The 13,724-nt window shown below is 40.6% G+C and overlaps 1 protein-coding gene across 1 annotated transcript; it reads left to right on the forward strand.

Annotated features, from left to right (window-relative positions):
* Positions 1-1,077: 1,077 nt before the first annotated feature.
* Positions 1,078-13,721, forward strand: LOC148347041 (potassium channel subfamily K member 1-like). Its single transcript, XM_088324164.1, has 3 exons — positions 1,078-1,698; positions 6,115-6,519; positions 10,535-13,721. Exons 1-3 carry the CDS (start codon positions 1,362-1,364, stop codon positions 10,804-10,806), a joined length of 1,014 nt encoding a protein of 337 aa, XP_088180290.1. The 5' UTR covers positions 1,078-1,361; the 3' UTR covers positions 10,807-13,721.
* Positions 13,722-13,724: the final 3 nt, after the last annotated feature.

Here is a 13,724-nt window from a genome sequence, read left to right on the forward strand (position 1 = left end):
ACACACTAAAAGTAAATGGTCTGTATCTATATAGCGCTATTGAAGTCAATGAAGACCTCCCGAAGCGCTTTACAATGTGCTAAACACTTACCCATATACACACACTCTCACACACCAATGGAGAGTCAGCCATGCAAGGTGCCTACCTGCTTATTGGGGGCATTAGGGATTTAGTGTCTTGCCCAAGGACACTTCAACATATAACACAGAGGAGCCGGGAATTGAACCTGCGACTTCTTGATTCCAAGACGAGCGGTCTACCTCCTGAGCTATAGTAAGAGTTTCTCTGGGTAACATGTGCTATATCTGTCACTAGCGATACTACTATAATTGAAATGTAATTTCCTTGTTTTCTAATTTTCCTTTGTGGAGTAAAGTTCCGTTTCCTTGTTTTGATTATGTTTCCCTGCATAGAAAAAAATTGTAACAGGAGTGGGCAATTTAAAGCTTCGACTCCAGCCCAGGCCGGCACGACGGATGAGTGGTTAGCGTGTCCGCGGCACAGTTCTGAGGTCATGGAATCAAATCCAGCTACCAGCCTTCCTGTGCTGAATTTGCATGTTCTCCCCGTGGTCCCCGGTGTCCTCTCACACTCTAAAATCATGCTTGTCAGGTTGATTGGCCAAGCCGAATTGTCCCTAGGTGTGAATGAGCGAGTGAATTGTCTGTCTTTGTGTGCGCTGCGCAAATAACTGGCAACCAGTTCAGGGTGTCCCCTGCCCACTGCCTGAAAAGAGCTGGGATGGCCTCCAGCACCCCTGCGACCCTACTGAGTATGAACGGTCCAGATCATGGATTGATGGATGTCTTCAGCCCACTCCCTTTGAGCACATGTTTATGGACAAACTTTCAGCCGTTCAGCTGTTTCTTTTAGCGAATACTTCCCTTTTGTCAAATAGTGGTTGGTACCGTTTTTCTTTCTTTTGTGCTGTGCCCAACTAAACTTAAATAACACACACATAAAGTACTGTACTCGCCAAGATTCGATAGTACAGTATCGCTATTTGGATCGATCCACCCACCTTTACTTTTCAGTCCGTTGAAGTGATTCCAAACATCAAACCAGCTCAACCGGTTCAAGTCTTCTGCGTGCGTAATCTCGTGTCCTTAAATCATGCATTTGCCACGATTTCTATCGCGTAAAACCAACAAAACTAAAACAGGGGTAAATTGGAATTAAGTATCCTGGTGGAGATTTAAACTGTGTTTTTAAGGTAGCTGCTTAAAGCGAGCACCTGTTCAGGTGAGTGACGTCATCCTTCCTAGTCCGTGATGTGACAAACAAGGAAGAAGTCACCTCTGCAACTGAACCATCGCTTCCCGTGTTTCATTTTCTTTTTCAGCTTTTTTTCTCCGACGCTATGGGGGCTGCATGCACTCGCTTCAGCGAGAACCACCTGCCGGGGCTCAACTTTGCGCTGCTGGTGGTCAGCTACGCGACGTATCTGCTCATCGGCGCCGGCATCTTCTCCGCCATCGAGCTACCCTACGAAGTCCAGTTGCGCGACGAGCTGGAGGCCAGCCACCGGGATTTCCTCGCCAACAACACCTGCGTGTCGGACGCCAACCTCCGCCAGCTCTTGGCCCGCGCGCTTGAAGCTAACAACTACGGCGTGTCAGTGGTGGGCAAGCGGGGACGCAGAAACTGGGACTTTGTGTCTTCGTTGTTCTTCACCAGCACCGTGCTGACAACTACCGGTGAGGTCAAGTGGCCCTTCTTTGAGGGCTCCATTTTGGAGGTTTCGTGGGCGAGGTTGCTGACGTCACGATACGTATTTACACAGAATGGTGGTTGAAGAAAAATAAACGATAAAATGTATACGTAAACAATTTCAGTAACAATATTGAAGTTTTTTTTAATGTAATCTGATGCCGTTTCTCGTTACCTGTAGAGAAATGTAATTGGAAACTAGGGCCAGAGTGGGCCCCTTTTTCAGCCCGGGAGTTTTCTACCCAAGGCCCACTTAGCTATGGAGGACGAATTTGAATGAATGGACCAGTCGGCAAGCTCTTATGATACATTTGGGGGAGAAATTCAGGTATAAGGTGATAAGTTAACATAAAACACTTTACAACTTTAATTCAAAGGAAAATTATATAAATATTTTCATATAAATGAAAACATATTTACCTATGTAGTTTTAGTCATTTGAAACAACAAATTGTTATGCTTTACACTAAACTCATAACTTATCAAGTATCTTCACTACACCCATTTGATGTAGGCTACTTAAAACATCAAAAGTAAAGCACTAGTCCCTTCAACTGTTTTGATGACAATGCCCGTGTCATTTTTCACTTTGCACTGTACATCAGTATGGAGACTGTGAGCTTCTTAGCCCAGTTTCCACATGTTTTAAAGCAGAGAAGCGCCGCTCACACGCAACCAGAGTACAGGAAAGGCTCAACAGGAATTTATATGCCAGCCAGATGACATGGTAGGCATCTGTGAGGAGGTTATATTGTGAGAGGTATGCTTTTTTCTTATATTAATTTCGTTTTTTCTTTTCTTCTTTTGTTTTATTTTTCCCAAGCTTTCTTCTTATTTTCCAGCATTTTCCTTTTTTTCTTATTTAATATAGTTTTTTTCTTTCCCTTTTCTCATTTTCCTTGTTTTAATAATTCTAGCCTTTTTATTTCTTCTTCCTTTTTGTTCTTTTGTCTCTTTTTGCCTTTATTTGATTTTATTTATCTATTACCACTGATGTCTTTCTTTTTAGCTTTAAAGTATTTTTTGCTTAATGTTACATAAAACAAAATCATATACAGATAAATATAGCAAAAGAGGCTTTGGGAGTGAAAAGAGCTGGCTCTTTTTAGTGATCTGAGCCATTTCTTGAGAAGAGACTGAATTCCCAACACTAAGTATATTTGAGCTACCCGGGAAATGCAGTTGACTGCTAAATTCTGCAAACGCGTAGCACCCCACACATCATGGGACACACATATCACAGGCAAAAAGTGCAGGATTAGTGAAATGAATGATAACAGTACTTTTTAATTTGTCTTTATTTTTCCTGGCTTTTTCGCCTCCACCAAGCACCTTTCTGCCCTTCATCATACCTGACTCATGAAATGTGCGCTGTTCTTTGTTCTTTTTACCGCTGCAGAAAACAAGAGTGGTGGTGGGCCAAACCAACTTCAAATTTGGGAGGGTGGGGAATTCCAGCAGATGGTAAAACTCACCTCATCTGTTGCGCTGAAAGCGGCCAAAAAGCTGACTAGAGAATGAATGCACAAGTAAAGTTAGATAGTGAAAGTGATAGATGGTTGGTTGGTTGGATTTCTTAACCATTTGGGACATGGGGTCACCATTTCCTGTGGTGTGTTTTGTGCAAGTACAGTCTTGTGGCAACCATCCCTCTCCAGGCCAACATATGTTTCCATCTGGTACGTAAATTATTTTTGTCATCCAGCCAGCCCAAACTCGACCTTGACATTCACTGACTCTTCAGGAAATCTTCTGTTCTTCCAGATTGGACACTCTGGCATTGTCATTAACGTAATCTGAATACCTAAACAAGGCAGTAATGTAACTTAATTAGTTTTGATTACTATTGGAATACTCCGATGTACCAAATATGCTAATAAAAGACAAAATAAACATTATATAAACTAAATTACAACCTTTTGTTTAAGATAAATGAACTATGTAACCTTGAAAATGAATTAGAGGAAATCAAGGTCCTACAAAAGGTGCTCAAATCTTAATTATGTAGTATTGTATATTAAGCAAAAATAATTTGGATTTAAAAAAAAACAACACATTTTTAATTTCTTCCTCTCTTCAAATATTAAAGTTTCAGACTACACAAAACAACAATAAAAAAATGTAAGTGTCGTGCTACCTTATCCAAATATTATATTACATTTGGACTTTGGAATAAAACAAGAGTATTAAATTTCATTTTGTGTGTCAAAATTTAAACCCACGTTTCCAAATGTCAATGAATTTGTTTTCTGTGTTGAACCTTTGAATATGCTAAACATTCCCAATGTGCAAATTATAAATAATATGGTTAGGAATCTCCCCCTTGTGTTAAGTTAAACATGTCATCATCATTTCTATTTTATTCTATTAATTTCGTTGCTAATTGTTTTTTGTATTTCTACAGCACTTTCCGTTCCTTTGAAAATGGTTAACTTTATAGTGTTTGATTGTTCCATGTAAATTTAGTATGGAATGATGTAAGTTGGGCAGCACGGCGGAGCAGTGGTTAGCGCGTGTGCGGCACAGTTTTGAGGTCGTGGGAACCTCCTGCGTGGGTTCAAATCCAGCTACCGGCCTTACTGTGCGGAGTTTGTATGTTCTCCCCGTGCTTGCGTGGGTTTCCTCCGGGCACTCCGGTTTCCTCCCACATTCCAAAGACATGCATTTCAGGTTAATTGGCTGGTCCAAATTGTCCCTAGGTGTGACTGAGCGAGTTAGTTGTCTGTCCCCGTGTGCCCTGCGATTGGCTGGCAACCAGTTCAGGGTGTCCCCTGCCCACTGTCCGGAGATGGCTGGGATGGGCTCCAGCCCCCCGCGACCCTAATAAGGATAAGCAGTACAGCTGATGAGATGAGATGATGCAAGTTCAATAAAAAAAATATACTCATAAAAGCGGTCTTGGGGCGCCTTCTGACAGACCAAAGTGGTACTACAACCCAATAACTTCACAACAAAAGGCAATGCACTGATATGCATGTATTTGCTACACAACAAATCGATGGGGGAATATGTTGCCAACGATTATAACTCATTCAGTGCCATAAAGTTTGAATACGTTTTCAGAAGCATTTATCAACCTTTTACAGGCCCCCGGCCTCTGTCATTAAATTAATAATATGTGGCCCTGTAATTTTGACCGCAATATAAAATACATTTATACCAAAAAAAAGAGAAAAAACGCCATTTCCCCTGATGATTGCAGTAGCTCTTTGGCCAACTTCACCTTGAATTTCTGTGAGAATTTTAGCCCACCCCATTTCCTACTGTAAATAGAAAAACGAAAGTTGACTGTGAGGGCAGCTGCTTCCAGGACAAGTAGAAATTTGGGTATTTTTTTCACCGAAACAACTGCTCCTGCCTAATTTGGCAAGATACTGTGGCTGTTTTTAAAGAAAACATTATTAGGAGGCGCTGCCAGACAAAAAATGCTGACTATAAAAATTTGACTGGAAACGAACGCTGTGAAAGTTAAGCACCTGGAAGCTGTTTTAACGGCACAGCAGGGTTTTTTTCACCAGACCCTGCGAGTCAAATGAAAATGCTACAAAGACAAGTTACGAAGCCGCGGTGCTGATCGACAAACAATGCAAACTTTCCACAAAGGGTGAATTTATGACAGAATGTTCAAAAAATGCTAGGCTGAATTATCGACCCTCACACATTTTTAAGCTTCGCAAATCTGGCCTGCTTTCTGAAAGGTTTGGACACCCCTGTTCTAATGAAAGACGAGGGTTCAAGCATTATTTTGATGTGGCCCATGCCTACATAGCTACAGAACAAAATTTTCAGAAGGCCTTCAAAATGAGTCAAAAAACCCCAAAAATGTCTGGCACCAGGACTTCCCATTTGGTCCGGAGCCTTCGCTCTGAAAATGCTGGTCTTTTAGTGATTCCAAGAGCTAAGAAGAGCACCGCAGTTTCGAGAGCGTTCTCCATTCGGGCCCCGGTGCTGTGGAATGCTCTTTCCCCTGGGATTCGATCTGCAACCTCAGTGGAACTGTTTAAATCTAGGCTTAGAACACACTTCTAGTCTATAGCTTATGAATGACCTATATTTCATGTGGACAATATCCGTGTATTATTTGGTATTGCCATCCATTGCAGCCTGGTCTTCCTGGAAGGGGGATTACCTCATGTGAGGTCCTTGTTAAGGTTTCTTCATTTTCCTCATGTTGAGGTTTTTGAGTTTTCCCTTGCCCTCATGTGGGTTTTAGATCAGGGGATGGTGTAATAATAGTATGTGGTTTGCAATAATCTGTGGTCTATGCAGCCCTTTGAGACTCCTTGTGATTAAGGACAAATAACATGAATTGACTGACACTGAATGAGTTAATGATCGATTTTTATCAGTTGTAATCAATTCGTTGTTGCAGCCCTAGAAATGACATCCTTTTTTTTCTCCAGGTTACGGCCACACTGTCCCACTATCGGATGAAGGGAAAGCGTTCTGCATCTTTTACTCTCTAGTGGGGATCCCCTTCACCCTGTTCCTGATTTCGGCATTGGTTCAGAGGATCATGCTGTTGGTCACCCGCCGGCCCCTCGCCCACTTCCCCAGACGATGGGCTGTATCCAAGGCCACGTTTGCCGTCGTCCACGCCGCTGTGCTCGGCGTGCTGGTGGCCCTCTCTGTCCTCATCATCCCGGCGTGGATCTTGTTCACTGTAGAGCAGGACTGGAATTACCTGGAGTCCCTCTACTTCTGTTTTATCTCCTTGACCACCATCGGGCTCGGGGATTACGTCCCAGGGGAGACTGACAGCACGGAGGAAAATCCTCACCAACATTTCTACAAGCTGCTCATTACTTGTAAGGACTAATGTTTTACGGTAAAGTCATTGTTGAAGGTGGGATGCGTAGTTTGAGGTGTCCTGAGAAGGTTTGAAAGCATATATTTTCTCTATTATTAACCATGCCCAACTGAGTTAATTTTCCACTGCGTCTATCTATTTTTATGTTACTTTAACCCTGGGTGATCTGGCCACAGGGGGCATTACGTTTGAGGAAGGGAGGCGGGGAGGATGGGGGGAGTAGAATAAGTTGGCGCGCGTGCTTGTGGTTTTCTCTTATTCTAGGATGAAAATGGTGAAAGTAAGAAAAGGACTGTTTCAAACACAGTCCAAAAGCATACCCAAACCCACCCAAAAAAACGCAAAAAGGAAGTTTATTTGAGCACATCTAAGAATTTTACATACTTGCATGCTCAAGAAAAGGAGCTTGACCCAGGCTGCAATGAATATTTCAACCAAAGATAGCCTCAGCAAGTAGATGGTTTTGAAGTTACTACCACCTTTTAACCCTGAGCGTGTAATATTTGACTACTAAATGGCACACTATCGTCTAATGCGAACGGAAACCAGGGCTAAGCGCACAGAACAGCAGGAAGATGTTCTAATGTTTGTCAGAAGTTGCTGACAAACATGACAGCAACTTCTGGGTAGGGATTCCACTTTGTAAAATAAATACAAATTTCTTTACATATAATTCTTTTTATAATAAAAAGCAAGATTGGTATGATAGTTCATGTATTTTTGCCTTGTATTCAAATCAATGTTTTTGGTCAATTTGGTTGAGGACTGGTCACCTCATCAAATTTATCACCTTTCGTATAAATGTGTTTTTGTGCAACATTTTATATTTCAATATTTTCAATTCCAGTCTTCAAGGTGGCTTAGTGGCCTAGCTTTTTATTAGCTTGGTAAACATATTCACGAGTAATGGAATCATGTCATATATATATATATATATATATATATATATATATATATACAGGGAGTGCAGAATTATTAGGCAAGTTGTATTTTTGAGGATTAATTTTATTATTGAATAACAACCATGTTCTTAATGAACCCAAAAGTCTCATTAATATCAAAGCTGAATATTTTGGAAGTTGGAGTGGGGCTTTTTTAGTTTTAGCTATTTTAGGAGGATATCTGTGTGTGCAGGTGACTATTACTGTGCATAATTATTAGGCAACTTAACAAAAAACAAATGTATACCCATTTCAATTATTTATTTTCATCAGGGAAACCAATATAACAGCTCAACATTCACAAATATACATTTCTGACATTCAAAAACAAAACAAAAACAAATCAGTGACCAATATAGCCACCTTTCTTTGCAAGGACACTCAAAAGCCTGCCATCCATGGATTCTGTCAGTGCTTTGATCTGTTCACGATCAACATTGCGTGCAGCAGGAACCACAGCCTCCCAGACACTGTTCAGAGAGGTGTACTGTTTTCCCTCCTTGTAAATCTCACATTTGATGAGGGACCACAGGTTCTCTATGGGGTTCAGATCAGGTGAACAAGGAGGCCATGTCATTAGTTTTTCTTCTTTTAGACCCTTTCTTGCCAGCCACGCTGTGGAGTACTTGGATGCGTGTGATGGAGCGTTGTCCTGCATGAAAATCATGTTTTTCTTGAAGGATGCGGACTTCTTCCTGTACCACTGCTTGAAGAAGGTGTCTTCCAGAAACTGGCAGTAGGACTGGGAGTTGAGCTTGAGTCCATCCTCAACCCGAAAAGGCCCCACAAGCTCATCTTTGATGATACCAGCCCATACCAGTACCCCACTTCCACCTTGCTGGCGTCTGAGGCGGACTGGAGCTCTCTGCACTTTACCGATCCAGCCACGGGCCCATCCATCTGGCCCATCAAGACTCACTCTCATTTCATCAGTCCATAAAACCTTAGAAAAATCCGTCTTGAGATTTTTCTTGGCCCAGTCTTGACGTTTCAGCTTGTGTGTCTTGTTCAGTGGTGGTCGTTTTTCAGCCTTTCTTACCTTGGCCATGTCTCTGAGTATTGCACACCTTGTGCTTTTGGGCACTCCAGTGATGTTGCAGCTCTGAAATATGGCAAAACTGGTGGCAAGTGGCATCTTGGCAGCTGTACGCTTGACTTTTCTCAGTTCACGGGCAGTTATTTTGCGCCTTGGTTTTTCTACACGCTTCTTGCGACCCTGTTGACTATTTTGAATGTAACGCTTGATTGTTCGATGATCACGCCTCAGAAGCTTGGCAATTTTAAGAGTGCTGCATCCCTCTGCAAGATATCTCACTATTTTTGACTTTTCAGAGCCTGTCAAGTCCCTCTTCTGACCCATTTTGCCAAAGGAAAGGAAGTTGCCTAATAATTATGCACACCTGATATAGGGTGTTGATGTCATTAGACCACACCCTTTCTCATTACAGAGATGCACATCACCTGATATGCTTAATTGGTAGTAGGCTTTTGAGCCTATACAGCTTGGAGTAAGTCAACATGCATAAAGAGGATGATGTGGTCAAAATACTCATTTGCCTAATAATTCTGCACTCCCTGTATATATATATGTATTTGTTTTTTGGGACCAGTGTTTTTCAACCACAGTGCCGCGGAACACCAGTGTGCCGTAATTAATTGTTGTGAAAATGTGTGTGCCTGTGCGGTCAAGCGAAAGCTATCTTTCATTTGGATTTACTTTTACCGGGGATGCAACGGCACGAGGTGGTGGTGTTTTCAATGAAACAAATATGCTGTAGCTCAAAAAAGTTGAAAAACACTGGTTTAGCGTATTGACATTCGTAAATCGTATACATCGTAAGGGGTGATGACCCCTGAATGGGACTGATTGAAATCCCGTGTGATTTTTGCTAAAAGTATAACATTTGAATACAGTACTAATATCAGTATTTGGCCCGTACATTCCATAATTCAAGGGATCAGTACAACAGTTTTTGGTACACATTTCATAGTTGAATTGTCAAGAAAAAGCTAATAATACATTTTCAGATATTCTAAAGCAGGAGTCTCAAACTCAATTTACCTGGCAGCCAACCAAGGGTCTGGGTGAGGCTGGGCCAAATGTTCAACTAGAAAAGCTCTGATAAAAATGTCCTCATAAGAAGGAATTCCTAATTTGTATGGGCTACACTTAGATTAAAGGGACATTGTGTATTATTTGACCACTAGATGTCGCTTTATTGTGTAGTTCAACCAAAAATTAGGGTTAAAAAGCACTAGGAAGAATACAGACTCAAAGTGACCAAATCACAACATTTTCACCTATAGCAGCAAGATGGCCGACAATTAGCTCATGCTATGTAAAATAAATGTAGCTTTTTTTACCTACAAGTATTTCTTAAAAATGCAAGTTTATATCATAATTCATGTATTTTTGCTTATTCTTTAAAGTAATACAGTATTTTCTAAAGAATATATATTTTTAAACTAACAATGTATTTATTTAATGTCCTTCAAAGTGTAATTCATCATCAGATACACCAGAGTTGTTTCCCTCGTGCTTTTTTACTTTCAGAACAACTTTGTTTCCTAACATTCCTCTCTGCTACCATGAATACAAATGGTGTGGTAGTGAGACAAATTTGAATGCATTTTTGCATGTAACCTATATCACTGGTGGTCTAGCGGTTAGGATTTGGCTCTCTCAGTGCCACGACCCAGGTTCAGTTCCTGCTGCAGCCAATGATTTGCCATTGTGCTCGGCAATATTTTTCAATTCATCAATTATTGCAAAAAATACAGTAATATTGTAAAACCTCATGTATAACACACACCCAAAAAAATAGTTCTTTTTCAGCTTCGAAAATGTGCATCATGCACAAATAAATATGGGTAATAAATACAGTAATGCAGAATAACGAAATCAGGATAACAGGTCATATTTATCAAATATTTTTGATTTAAAACACACAAATGGTATTTGCGCTTGGTATCAGTCTCAAAATACTCCTATTCGACATGTCTACTTTTATCAATGGTCAGTCACATTTAGCATATTAGCATGTGCATTTATTTTGTGTCCGTGTGTTTCAGTGTACCTGATCCTGGGTCTGGTGTGCATGCTGGTGCTGATGGAAACCTGCGTGGAGCTGCCGCAAATGAAGCGCATGCGCCAGCGCTTCTACCGGGAAGACTTTCGCGAGCTAGATGCCGAGACCGCCAACATCATCGAGAGCGAACACCCCGCAGACGTGTCCGAAAATGTCATACCGTCCGTATTGGAGCAGGCCGAAACCATGCGCAACGGAGGCCGGCCGGGCGTGCCGTACAAGCTAGCGTCCAGCGTTAACGGGAAGCTCAACTAGCCTGAGGAAAAATACGTGGTTGCTATGGTAAAGTGTGCTGTAAATGAATTTTCTGTTGCTCGCACAAACGGGAATGAGCTTTTATAATACCGTATTTTCCGGAATATAAGGCACTCCTAAAAAAAAAACATATTGGCCGGAAATTTGAAAATGTGCCTAATAACTCAGTGCGACTTGTACTCGGTGGATAAGATTGGAAAATGCATGCAGTATTAATACGTGTGTTACTACACGAGGGTTTGTTATTCAGCTGTTTCTGTGCAATTATTGATCAATCGCAAAACATTCTATGCAATGGGAATTGAAGCAGGGTCGCTGCTGTGAGAGCACTGGCACTTAACCACTGGATACGGGTTTAGGAACCATTTCGACGCAAAGGGCCATAAAAGCAAAATATTAAGATTTTTATTTTTTTGAGAGAGCTATACCATATTTTAAGACAAAATTCAACAAAAATTCCAGCCCAAAGCTAATTTTTCTGCGCATTTCATTGCACTGTGTGACGTTTGACAATTTGATCAAATTTATGAAATAATAACGCCAGAGCCTGTGGTCCATATCAGTATACCACTTTAAAGTGGTCTCCTTCCCGCAGTTACTTAAGATCATTAAGGCTTTTTTTTAATCTTCCTTTTTTTGTAGTGATTTCAAAACAAAGTGCAAGGAGAGTTCTTTTGTAAAAATGTTCCAATATTCTGCAGACAATAAGTTTTCAGATCTAGCTCCCCTCCGTGCGAGTGAGGAGTGAGGGAAGCATGTTGTGTGTGTGCAGATATCAGCCTATATTATCAAACTGCTCTGGCTGGCGTTATTTGGTGATTACAGTTTGTTCTGTGGGTTTTCATCATAAAGTGTCTCAACAGTGAATATACATTCATTAATGAGCTTCCATATAAAGGATTCCTTAGCAATGTACAGCCAAACAGGATCTTTTGGTGTGACATCCAGAACTGTAGTTGAGATTGTGCCATATATATATACTGGACCGAACCATATATTGATAGTGGCTTAGGACATGCCAAAACCCATTACGCTGATGCCATACATGGCCTAACAAGTGAAAATTTGCTAGGGTAAATTTGATCTCCAAGCCATATGGTCTCACGGAAAGATGGCTTGTGAGCCATAGGTGCCTGACTCCTGTACCAGACCACCAGTGATGCAAAAGACCTATGAAAATGCATTATATATAATCTTAGCTCACTATTTTTACTTGCAGTCCCAGAAATGAATGATCGAGAAACTGAAAGCAGTCCTAAAGATTTAGGAAAATGCACAATTCTGCACATATCAGATACACCCAATAGTTGTTTCACCCGTTTCTATCTTTAGGGACGACTTTGTTTTCTCCATTCTCGAACATACGTTTCTGGCACCGTGAGTAAAAACCACCGGGACTCAGATTTGATTACTGTTCCATTCAATATTTTGCGATTTGGGTCAGCGAAATTTTACAACTGAAGAATCATTACACTACATATTGTCTTAAATGTCCAACGGTTATGCCCAAAAAAATAGGTAGCTATTACTGTAGTTTTGATTCGTATGACAGACTATTTTTGGGGGGTTGCGTCCTGTCCAGTGTGCATAACAGGGCAGAAAATAGGGTACTTAGCGGTCAGCTAGAAGGCTAAAGATATCTAACGAACCCAATAAAGAGCTAGAACAAACTGTGATTTATCTTTGTGGAAATATTCACAGCAGATAAGTGCTAGGGCGTAAATCCAAAGGAAGGGTTTGCTGAATTTCCACTTCCCGTCAAAACAGAGGCTTGACAGAGGAAGTGTGTTGTGGTAACACTAGAAATTTTAAAATGACATAACTTAAGTTCGTAACCAAAATATGACGTTATTTCATTTCACAGCTGACCTCTGCCAAGGCCAGAGTGTATGTTACTTGAGAGCTAGGAAAATCCTTCCTTTAAAAACAACACTAAAACCTAATATAGGTTGTTTACTTTTAATGTAGTGCAAACCTTATTCCTTTCAAAAGTACCTTATCATTTAAATCAAATGTACTGTAGTTTCAAATGGAGGTATGCATTGTTCGGGTATTACAAAACGTAACATCCTTGTAGAGCTATATCAGATGTATTAGATGTGCAATATTGGTTTGAACACAAGGAGGGCAGCATTTTCCTACTTCAAACTTGATAGGGCTAGGCATAAGTACTGTATGCTTTTTTATGCAAGTACGTTTTACTCAATAGCGTATCTTTAGCACAATTAAAAAGGAAAGTATGTATTATTAATTGCCTCCTATTGAAAGAAAACTTATTTCTTTAAAGGGACTCTGTAATCTGTAATGTTTGAATACTAGATGCTGCTGTATTATATGATGTCACCGAGAACGAGTGCTAAAAAAGCACTAGTAAGAATACAAACTGAAAATTTTGAGTGACCAATCCGCACCATTTTTCTTTTTCACAAAGATTTTGGAGGTACTCGTAGCAGCAAGATGACAATTATGTCAGCTCCGTCTTTTGGGGGGGCAACCTGAAATATTGAAAAAGCCAATTTGGACCCCCCTAAAAAACACGAAAAAATTAAGGGCTTTACTACTATGGAAAAACTACGGGGATACTAGTATGGAAATACTACAAAGCTATACCAGTAGATACCACACACAAACTTAACAAAAGACAAGGGAGTGGTTGGCTGTGGTGAAGAACAATGTATTTTGGTCACTTTGAATCTCCATGGTTTGTATTCCTGTGCTTTGTAGCACTCGGTTTGTGTTGCATGACACAATAAAGCATCACCTAGTAGTCAAATAATAAAAACGTCCTCTTTAACTGTAGTATGTTAACTGTGCGGCTCATCAATTGTGCTTGAGACAATACCACATTTTTGTTTTTGCATATTTTGTACATTACATGCATATCAACGAAAATACATTAAAAGATATTCGCTCAATCT

Source organism: Urocampus carinirostris, chromosome 19 (assembly GCF_059441175.1).
Source record: "Urocampus carinirostris isolate Australia breed hairy pipefish chromosome 19, RoL_Ucar_1.0, whole genome shotgun sequence".
In the NCBI taxonomy this organism is placed as follows: domain Eukaryota; kingdom Metazoa; phylum Chordata; class Actinopteri; order Syngnathiformes; family Syngnathidae; genus Urocampus; species Urocampus carinirostris.